The sequence below is a fragment of the Cricetulus griseus genome, chromosome X, assembly GCF_003668045.3.
Source record: "Cricetulus griseus strain 17A/GY chromosome X, alternate assembly CriGri-PICRH-1.0, whole genome shotgun sequence".
Classification (NCBI taxonomy): domain Eukaryota; kingdom Metazoa; phylum Chordata; class Mammalia; order Rodentia; family Cricetidae; genus Cricetulus; species Cricetulus griseus.
In genome coordinates this window covers 28,856,473-28,866,988 of record NC_048604.1, presented here as the reverse complement: position 1 = coordinate 28,866,988, position 10,516 = coordinate 28,856,473, and the positions used below count along the sequence as shown (strand labels likewise).

The following is a 10,516-nucleotide window of genomic DNA, read 5'->3' as shown; positions in this document are numbered from 1 at the left end:
ATTTGGTTATCTTGTTATCCTACAATTTGAATGACGAGTTAAGAAACTTTAATATGCAGTTTATATTTCAAGGTGGCTCATCATCCAAGCAATAGGCTAACACAACAGATTTCAAATTTGGAGAAGAAATGAAACGCTGAAAGTTTTTAAGCCCTGGGGGCTCACACAGAGTTTGAACAAACAAGACAAGCTTGCCATCTATCTACTCGGACAGTGCGAACAACCCCTTCCCTTTCCCACACCGCATTGCGCTCTGAAAGACGCTGAGCGCTTTAAGAGCTTCCCAGTCACGGAAAGAGCCGAAGGCAGAGCGTGGCGCTGAAACCAAAGCTTACGGAGGACTCGGGTTCTTCCGGAGAGCCCCGGACTGCGCTCGGAAGAGGAGGGCGGTTCGCTCGTGCGCTACGCCCTCTGTCGACCGAGCGAGACGTCCGTGGCGGCGGCGGCGGCGGTAGTCGCATCAACGTCGACGGAGACTGGAGCGACATTTAAAGAGGCAGCAGAAGCGCCCGGGAGTCCAGCTTCTTCCTGCGGGAGGGTTCTGACCCATCCTCAGCCGGAGGAGGAGAGCGGCCGCGCCGCGGAGCAGGTGAGGAGCGGCTGGGGCTGGGGCTGGGGGGCTGAGCAGGAGCCCGCCTGCGCCTTCCGTGCCCTGGCCGCGCCTACGCTTGCAATCGCCTCGCTTGAACCAGGAAGCGGCTGAGTTGGAGGCTCGGCTCCTAGGCTCTTTCTTTGTGTGGGCCGGGGAGCGCCCGGGGAAGAACCAGGAGGGCGCGGCGTGGTCCCCTTCCTTGTCCCGAGCCGGAGCAGCCGGCACCCTGGGGGTAGGCCTCTGGGCGTGGGGGACCCCACCACAGCTACCCACTTGACTTTCCCTTTTCCCTTCTGCCGGCCTTTGCGGGTGGGGGTGGGGTGCTGTTTTTCCACCTACCACCTAATTTGATGAGACTACGCTTTTACTCCGCCCCCCACCCCCCGTCGTCCTCTTTGGTTCCCAGCTCAGGACACAACAATACCTACTGCTTAGCCTGACCCCCTACCCGGCAACACCTTGCCTTTCAGATCTGGGCCTTCTACTTTCTCCAGCATCCCCCACCACCCATCCTCCCGCCTTTGCTCTATTTGCTCCTCCATCTCTATTAGCAAGAAGCTAGCCTTTGCATGTAAATTGGCCTTTAAAACTCGATTGCATCTGAGTTCAAAGGAGGTAGGAGGTGGTGGAAGATAGTGTCCAGCTGCTGCCGGGAACCCTGTGTTGGTTTGATTCACTCTGGCGGGTGGCTTTATCTTTTCCCCACTTTCACCAGCCCTCTGAACCAGACCACAGGCAAAGATTGTCACACAATGGTGTAGGATATCTTTTCCAGAGTCAGATCGAAACTCTCTGGGGGAGGAAAGGTTTGAGACGAACTTGGGTTGATCCTGGGCCAGCCCTGACAAGCAGGATGGCTACCTAAACAAAATGAAGCCAAGTCCCTGTGTCACCTGGACACCTGCGTTTGAAACATTCTGGCATTGGAAAAATATTTGCAAACGATAAAAAGCATGTGGCCATATTCAGAAACTTCTCCATTTAAAGGTGGTTTCTGTTGAAATCGTCATATTTTGGGGTTGCTGGTACATTGTTCAAAGGTCACACTTTGTGATGAATGCCTTTACAATAGCCTGTAATTCCTTGGTTCTGTTAAAATGGAACAACCAACATGCTTTTAAAAACCCTTGACTTTTAGGCTTTTGCCTATAGTTTATTTTTAAGTTATGATGTTGGAAATTTTTAAAAATACAGAGATACTCTGCAGGGTGTGTGTGTGTGTTATAAGTACTATGACAGTGATCTTCTTCAGTAACTTAAAAAGGAAAACATTTTGATGGCAAAATAATTCTTTACCAATAGTACTTAGCAAGTAATGGTTAATGCATGATATTCACATATAGCATGAGTTTTGTGCTTATAAATGTTTTAATATATGCATATGGCTTTTTTGCACTCTGGCCACACGGTTACCATGATATCTTCTGTTGAAATGCAAGAAGAAAGTGTTAGAAGTGTCACACAACAGAGACACTTACTACCTTCTGCATAGTAATACTGCCTATGTTCCCATAAGTTACTGTTCTCCTTTTTACTAACTCGTTTGAAGAGAAATAAGTTCTTACACTAATGCACATAATTTCTTACCAACAAAATATGTATGATGTTCCCAGTTTTTAATGTAAGTAAGCACTAAGAAATGGAATGCTTTCTGTCTTCACTTGGTGCTCTGTTTAACACTGCACCTCTGGAAAGTGTAAGGGGTGGGCATATAAGGGCAAGGTGTAGGTAAAGAAAAAGAATGGGAAATTGTGAGATAATTGTTGCCAGTATTGGTTATTGTCCTTGGCTGTAAGGGTTAACTTTTGAATATGATCTTACTAATAAGATTAGCTGAAATTAAAGCTACTGTAAATTTCAGACTTAATATTAAACATCCTAAACTGTTCTGGCATTTAAATCATTCATTTTCAGAAGAAGTAATCTGTATGCTTTATGATGATTTTTCCCTAAAATTAAAAATTAATTCTTATCTTTTGAGGAAAAAATAAAATTGGGGCTAAAAAGGTGAATTCTAATTTTAAAAGGGTAATTAGTGAAAATAGGTTTTCCTGAATTTCAAAGGAAGGTGACCAAGGTGACCTTATTGTTCAGATCTGCATAGCAGTTGAAAACTGTCTTGACTTTTCTCAGAGAAAGTCATGAGATTTGACACATGGTCCAAAGCTAGTGTACACAAGGAACATATCTAAAAGTCAAGATGATAGACCAAACTTTGATTCAAAGTTAAATAAACTTTTTAACACTTTTGTGCCTTAAACTCTAAATAATCAAGTACTTTCGGGTTTTTTTTCCTCTCTAATCACCCCTAATCCCCTTCTCCCTTTCCCTTACAGCCATGGAGAGCAGAAAACTAATTTCTGCTACAGACATTCAATACTCTGGAAGTCTGCTGAACTCCTTGAATGAGCAGCGTGGCCATGGACTCTTTTGTGATGTTACTGTTATCGTGGAAGACCGAAAATTCCGGGCCCATAGGAACATTCTTTCGGCTTCGAGTACATATTTCCATCAACTCTTCTCCGTTGCTGGGCAAGTTGTTGAACTGAGCTTTATAAGAGCAGAGATTTTTGCAGAAATTTTGAATTATATCTATAGTTCTAAAATTGTCCGTGTTAGAGCAGATTTACTTGACGAGTTGATTAAGTCAGGACAGTTACTAGGAGTGAAATTTATCGCAGAGCTTGGTGTCCCGCTGTCACAGGTTAAAACTATATCAGGTACAGAACAAGATGGTACTGCTGAGACCTTACCTCCTGATTGTAGTGACAAAAACCTTGCCATCCAAAAATCAAAGGATGAAGTGCAAGATACCGGGGCTACTGTCATGCCCATTATAACAGAGTCTTTTTCATTATCTGCTGAAGATTATGAAATGAAAAAGATCATTGTTACTGACTCGGATGATGATGATGATGTCATTTTCTGCTCTGAGATTTTGCCTGAAAAGGAGAATTTGCCAAGTAACAACACAGTGACGCAGGTCCAGCCTACCCCAGCCCCTGTTGCTATTTCAGAAGTGACACCTTGTGCTAGCAATAACTCCCCCCCTTTAACAGACATCACACCTGCTCAGACACTTCCCACTCCTGTAAATCAGGCAACTCTTAGCCAACCACAACGAAGTGAAGAATTGCTGGTGTCTTCAGCTTCAACACATCTGACTCCTAACATTATTTTATTAAATCAGGCTCCACTTACCACAGCACCAAGTGTCAGCTCTTCACTTCCAAATCACATGTCCTCTTCCATCAATTTGCTTGTACAGAATCAGCCGACACCGATTAATTTACTTGTGCAGAATCAGCAGACACCAAACAATGCTGTTTTAACAGGAAACAAGGCCAATGAGGAAGAAGAGGAAGACATTATAGATGATGATGATGACACCATTAGCTCCAGTCCAGACTCAGCAGTCAGTAATACATCTTTGGTCCCACAGACGGGTACCTCCAAAAGTACCACTTTTGATGGATCGTTGACACAGAAGGTGCACACTCCTGTACTTGTTCAAGAGCAACCTTCCAAGTCTTTGAAAATTTCAGATATCATTACTAGAAACACGAAGGTTCCAGGCTTAGGACCAAAATATCTCACGGAGGGGCAGAAAATCATTACTTTAGATACAGCTACTGAAATTGAAGGCTTATCAACTGGTTGCAAGGTTTATGCAAATATAGGTGAAGATACTTATGACATAGTGATCCCTGTCAAAGATGACCCTGATGAAGGGGAGGCCAAACTTGAGAATGAGCTACCAAAAACATCTGGCAGTGAGCCATCAAACAAGCGCATGAAAGTAAAACATGATGATCACTATGAGTTAATAGTAGATGGAAGGGTCTATTATATCTGTATTGTATGCAAAAGGTCATATGTCTGTCTGACCAGCTTGCGAAGACATTTTAACATTCATTCTTGGGAGAAGAAGTATGCCTGCCGTTACTGTGATAAGGTATTTCCTCTTGCAGAGTATCGCACAAAGCATGAAATTCAACACACGGGGGAGCGAAGGTATCAGTGTTTAGCATGTGGCAAATCTTTCATCAACTATCAGTTTATGTCTTCACACATAAAGTCAGTTCACAGTCAAGATCCTTCTGGGGACTCAAAGCTTTATCGTTTGCATCCATGCAAGTCTTTGCAGATCAGACAGTATGCGTATCTTTCTGATCGATCGAGTGCTGTGCCTGTCATGAAGGATGATGCAATTGGGTATAAGGTTGGTGCTGGAAAAGAGCCTCCAGTAGGGACCACATCTACTCCTCAAAACAAGGCAATGAACTGGGAAGAGATTTTTATTCAGCAGGAAAATGATTCCATGTTTAAACAGAATGTAACAGATGGCAGTACTGAGTTTGAATTTATAATACCAGAATCTTACTGACCTCCTTTGAAATATCAAAGTTTGAGTTGGATTAAGGGGCAGGGATTTCAGAAGACGTGTGAAGCAAATTAAGGTGGAAACTTGTTCATTTGATCTCCCATGTCATCTGAAAGTAGTTTAGTTGCATTGTTAATTTTTAGAAACATTTTTTTCTAAAAGTTGGAGTAGAGATTGAACACCCCCTGAAGTATCTGTATAGTCTAGCTTTCAGCTCATTTAAAAGATGTAACTTTTTAAAGGTACAGAGAGATAGTTTTCTGAATAGAATTTGAAGCAGTCTAAATGTTCTTTGAGAATTACTAATATACCCTAGTACAGCTTATACTGTTCCCCCTTCCATATTAGCACTTTACTGCTGAATTTTCAATTTTCTTAATGTTAAGCCTAAGTGTGTAATGTCTTGTATACAGCATAAAAGTTAGTGAACTTCCAAAACTTGTTCTAGTGAATTTCAGAGTAAGTCCTAACTTGGTGGTTTGTTCTGTCGGTCCAAATGGAGATCAGCCTCCTGCCTCCCTCCCAGTATAAAATAGCCATGCAAACACGTATCTCCTATGAAGGATGAGTTAGTTCTAGCTAAGTGGGATTAACCATTGCTTTCATTGCCATAGTCTGTAAGAGATTTTTGAGGACAAGGCCACTGTATACCCCCCCTTTTTTTGGTTTTTTTTGAGACCAGGTTTCTCTGTATAGCTTTGGAGGCTATATCTTGGAACTGTCTCAGTAGACCAGGCTGGCCTCGAACTCACAGAGATCTGCTTGCCTCTGCCTCCCCAGTGCTGGGATTAAAGGCCTGTGTCACCCCACCCAGCTGCCCCTGTATACCTTCAAAACGACAAGAGTCGTTTTGAGCAAAAAAACAAAAAATGACCTAGCAGGCATGCTTGTAGTGAAAACAGGAGGTAATGCAACAGGAGGTAATGCAAAGTTCTTTTGTGCTTATCTTTAATCTTCTGCTTTTTATGTGGAGATTTTTGAAAATTATGGTTAAAAGTGTTCCCATGAAATGTAAATTTACTATCTGAAAGCCACCAAATGCATCTTTTATTGTACTGGTAAATGTTGAGATTCCATAGATGACACTCATGTATTTTGGGTGGGAGGCTACTGGCATACATTTTTAAAAGCTCACATTAGAATCTCCAGTAGGAAGTTTTCATTTTAAGTAGTTGTAATGGCAATCTAACATGTCCTTTCAACAAGGTGTTTTAGGGTTTTTTTGACCCCTTAAAATAAGTTCCAATGTATGTGCAAACTGCTGTTATATTATAGCAGAAACTGTTTGTGGAATGCTGCAGGCATGTTAGTTCCTGTTTATTTTGACAACAATATCACCTTTCTTCCCTTTAAGATGGCACACACATATATAAACACTTAGAGGAATTTAAAAGTTACCCAAGAGTAGTAATAAAAGGAAGCAGGTTGGAACAGATACATAGCTTAGCATTCATAACAGATTTAACACAAATCTGTAAAAATTTAACCTAATTTTTTTGCAGTGGAAAAAAAGATACTGAAAATGGTTGCATTGCGTAGTTAATATAGTTAATAGTCATTTGTGACTTACATATTTCTTAGTTCAGCATAGGTATTTTCATTCTCCTTAAAGTGTCTTTTTTATCTATTTCTTGGCTTTGAACTTAAAGCTTTAATCATAATTTTTCATGCATAGGCCATTCTTCTGGTAGCAAACTAGGTGTAAAGATAAAAGTTAAGTGTTTCTTAAGTTGGTAGCTGAGAGTATCAAGAATCAGTATTTGCAATAATACAAAGAAAAAGGATAGCCCCTGCTTACCAAGTAGTGCACTGTACATTAATGTTTTCTGTTTGGTAAACTTAGGCCTTCAAACCATTTTGATAAACTTACTCTTAGAAAACTGAAAATCACCTTATAACTCTAGACTGATCTCCATGATCACAGTATCTGTTTCCTTTCTCTGTAGATATTGATGTTACAGCTTTTTTAGTATAGGGTATGCTCAGAAATGTTCCCAGTTGAAATTTGAGTTTCATGAATACAGTTTCAGCAGTTAGAATTACTTCTACCTGTGAGCAATAATGATGTTGCAGTCTGAACTTCTTCTATGTAACTTAGTTTGCTATGATAAAACTTGCTCCCTACAAGCCTATTGTAACAAACTGGGAATAATGAAAGACTCTCCATTCTGAATAACATTGGTAAAATTATTTGCCATTGCTGCTGTACTCTGTAAATTTTGAAGAAGAACTTACAAACTTTCTACTTACTGAACATAGGTTCTGGAGTTTGCAGGGAGGAGAACTAGAAAGTTAAATTGTAATTTTGCCAGGAAGACTCTTAAGGTGTGTTTTGGGGTCTTTGGTCAGGGTTTTTTTTTTGTTGTTGTTGTTGTTAGTAAGTTTTCATATCCAAAGTTCAGAGTTTTGTGGGGTCCACCTGCTTCTGACCCCCTAGTGCTGGGATTAAAGTCATGTGCCACCACTGCCCAGCTCAGAGTTCAGAGTTTTTTGTGGAATACTCCTTTGAACAAAAACTCTTTACACCTAACCATTATTGGTTTGGAAATTTGTGGCAAGATGCCATTTAAGACCTACTGTGAAGATTTTCTATTTTTTTTTTTTTTACTTAGCTTTCTGACTACTGAATTTCCTATTTTTCTTTCAAGTTGGCTTTAATTTTATTCAAATGCTGATTTACCTGTAGCTATTCTGGGTAGAATCTATTTGAAATAGTATATGTCTTCAAAGAACAGCAAACACTTTGAAAGTCGATAGTTTTGCAAGATTAACTGAGATGTTGTTATCATTGGTGGTCACTATCCTCTACAGAGTCACTGAAGAATTTTTTCTATTGGACTAAAAGGAAAATAAATGAACACTGATCTAGGCATTTAACAGTGTTAGCATGGTATGTGTATTCTGAGGAATTAAATGCAAATTCTTCAACAGCACTGGCCTCCTTACCTCTGTTAGTCATATGAAACCTTGTTCATTCCCCCAAATACTGCAATGTTCATATTTGTACAATCTTCCTTATCATGACTTAAGTTCTGCTTTTCATTAACCATACTTGATATTAGTTATAGAGTTTCTGATGGTGAAATAAAGCATATTCATTCTAATTTTTGAGTGCATTTTTTACAAGATTATTGTGAATGAATCACATAGGCTTTCTATCCTATTGTTTTTCTGTTTGTTGTTTTTCCATAGCAGGAGAGAAGCTGTATTTCTAATGACAGCATGGCAGAAATTGTCTTTAGGTCTTTTGGATTGGTTAAGCATGCCTCATTTTTTTTTCTCTGAACCATCATAGTCGGTCGTTTTAGAATACCCATGGTATTTTGTGTACATAGCATGAGACTGCCTGTAAGGGAGGAGGATTAGTTTTATTAATTTGAAACATCACAAAAGCCGTCTGGGTTTCCAACATGGCAGTGATACAGATTTTAAGCAACATCTAGTTTATACAGGTTCTGAATTAATATTTTAATATTTCATGCCCAGTTCAATACTTTAAAGCAGAATTAGGAAGAAAGCAGTAAATGTTATAAAATGCAGTCAAGATACATTGGAAATACAAATTTCCTTCATTACAGCAAATGTTTGCAGAATAGTGAAGCAGCAAATATTAATTTCTCCTAAAGTAACATGCACTTGATATAATTCAATGTAATAAAAAAAAAGCTGCTCAAATTAAGTGTTACAAAATCTATACTGTTTCAAGTTATTTTGTAAAGTAAGAAAAATACATAGAAATGAGTCATAGAATCTTAATAGTTTAAGAAATGTGGTCATTGAAGATATACTTTGAAATGGTGCCTTTAAAAATATACACATTCACTAAAGCAAGGGGTAAAGGGTAAATGACAAAAATACTGTTAGATATTACAAGGTGATATTTGTATAATAAGTCAATTGATTATTAGTTCCTTTTTTGAAATCCAATAGAATTTTATTATGTTCAGAACTGTAAAAATAGCCTTAATTTTGTATCACATTAAAGGGTTGTGGTCTTTTGGATTTGAAGTCTGGATAGGACAATATGATGCTGAAAGTTAAACTGAATATTTTGCAAATCTTTACTGAGAACAGCGAGTGCACCTTTTGTGCCTTGACTTTTGATGACCAGGTGTCTACAAGGTAGATGGGAGCACCAGCATTTGTCTGCTACCTCTAATCGTCAGGGATGGGAGGCAGCGGAAATGGGCTGGAAATGTTTCCAGTGTGTGTTCTGTGTTTGCAGAACTGTCTCATTAAGCAGCCTCTGTAGCTCCTGTACTTTTACATAACACAAGTGTAGGGTTAGCAGTCTTCCTTTAAATCAGTTCTCGGGTTAAAGGAAAATCCCAGTGAATGTGTTCATGCTGATGTGAAGGCATGGGTACCAAAGTGTTTTTAACTCAACAGCTTGATGGTTTAAAGCTCTGTATAATTAAAACAACTATATAACTACCACAATGTGCCAGATGGATTTTAAATGCGTAACACTTACGAATTTGTCAAGTTGGCTACATTTGAGGTCTTGAAGACTTGAAATGGCATTATAACGTTCATAATCTTGAATGCTGTCACAATTGATCTCAACAGGGGGAAAAAGGGACCAATAAGAGCAGTGGCATTAAAATACAGATGAAGTTTTCAAGGGTGGGGTGCAGAATCGTGCGGTTTGCTGGGGGTAAAGCACAATATCTGAAGATTAAATAGTCACAAAGATAAGTAACAATTCATATCACGACCCAATCTAATCTAGCATTTTTAAACTCTGAAATTCAACTGTAAGATTTATATCTCCAGTAGCAAATGTGTTTTGTAATACTGCAACATAGAATAGAAACACTGTCTCCTAAGTTGTCAGATGTCTACTGAGATCTACTGAAAACAGCACATGTTTGCTCTGCATTTTGGTGCTTTCTGAATCAGCCAGTCCTGTTCTCCCCCCACTCAAGATGGGGGACTATTGCACTCTTCCCCTTAGGAGGTACCAGTAACAAAAGCTGAGCTGAATGATCACAACAGCCATTTTTACAAGACTCAGAGAAGAACAGAGTAAGATACGGGCAGCTTTTTTCATATCCAGACATGAGCAAACAAAACTCTTAGCCAGAACTTTCTGTATTAGAAAGTCTTCCCTTCTTGGAAGTACTGGGTTTGGCCTAGCCAATCCCACCCTTTCCTGATAATGAATAAGCTTCATCCCTATCCTGCCCTAGCCTGGCAAGCTGTTGTAAAACTTTATGCATAAGAGTCACACTGGAGATGTTTTACCCTACACACTTCCACTAAAGCAGAAATACAAAAGCCACAATAATCTCAATAGCTGATAGGTGCTCCTCTTTAAGGACTGTAAGGCGGTGGCTTTTCAAAGGGCGGGTAGTAGGGTGGAGAATAGCGGGGCGGGGCGCTGGAGGACCACGTGTAGCTGGGCGAAGGAGAGGCAGACTGAGGCTCTTGTTCATCAGAGAGTCCAGAGGGAGGAGAGGGTGGAAAGACACTGGAATGCTGTGTAATGAGGAAAAAGAAAAAAACACAACAGCTTAGTCCATGAGTTTGCAACTCCT

General features: G+C 40.0%; 2 protein-coding genes across 6 annotated transcripts in view; one reads left to right on the top strand and one right to left on the bottom strand.

The window, feature by feature from the left end:
• The first annotated feature begins 418 nt into the window (after positions 1-418).
• Zbtb33 (zinc finger and BTB domain containing 33) lies at positions 419-8,092 on the top strand. 2 transcript variants are annotated; one of them, XM_027433472.2, is made up of 2 exons: positions 419-589; positions 2,929-8,092. In XM_027433472.2, exon 2 carries the CDS (start codon positions 2,931-2,933, stop codon positions 4,977-4,979), a length of 2,049 nt encoding a protein of 682 aa, XP_027289273.1. In that variant the 5' UTR covers positions 419-589; positions 2,929-2,930; the 3' UTR covers positions 4,980-8,092. The 2 variants fall into 2 exon arrangements, with proteins under 2 accessions (XP_027289273.1, XP_035305872.1); XM_035449981.1 differs by lacking the exon at positions 419-589 and adding an exon at positions 708-824.
• A 2,200-nt stretch (positions 8,093-10,292) lies between these two features.
• The window catches only part of Tmem255a (transmembrane protein 255A), a 52,789-nt gene continuing 52,565 nt past the window's right edge, over positions 10,293-10,516 (bottom strand). For all 4 annotated transcript variants that reach the window (XM_027433473.2, XM_035450302.1, XM_035450303.1 and 1 more), the window contains one exon: positions 10,293-10,457. In XM_027433473.2, coding sequence (XP_027289274.1) covers positions 10,293-10,457 — 165 coding nt within the window. The remainder of the gene's footprint in view (positions 10,458-10,516) is intronic.

Coding starts and splice junctions, on each gene's coding strand:
- Zbtb33 (XM_027433472.2), top strand. CDS start 2,931: ATGGAGAGCAGAAAACTAATTTCTGCTACAGACATTCAATACTCTGGA.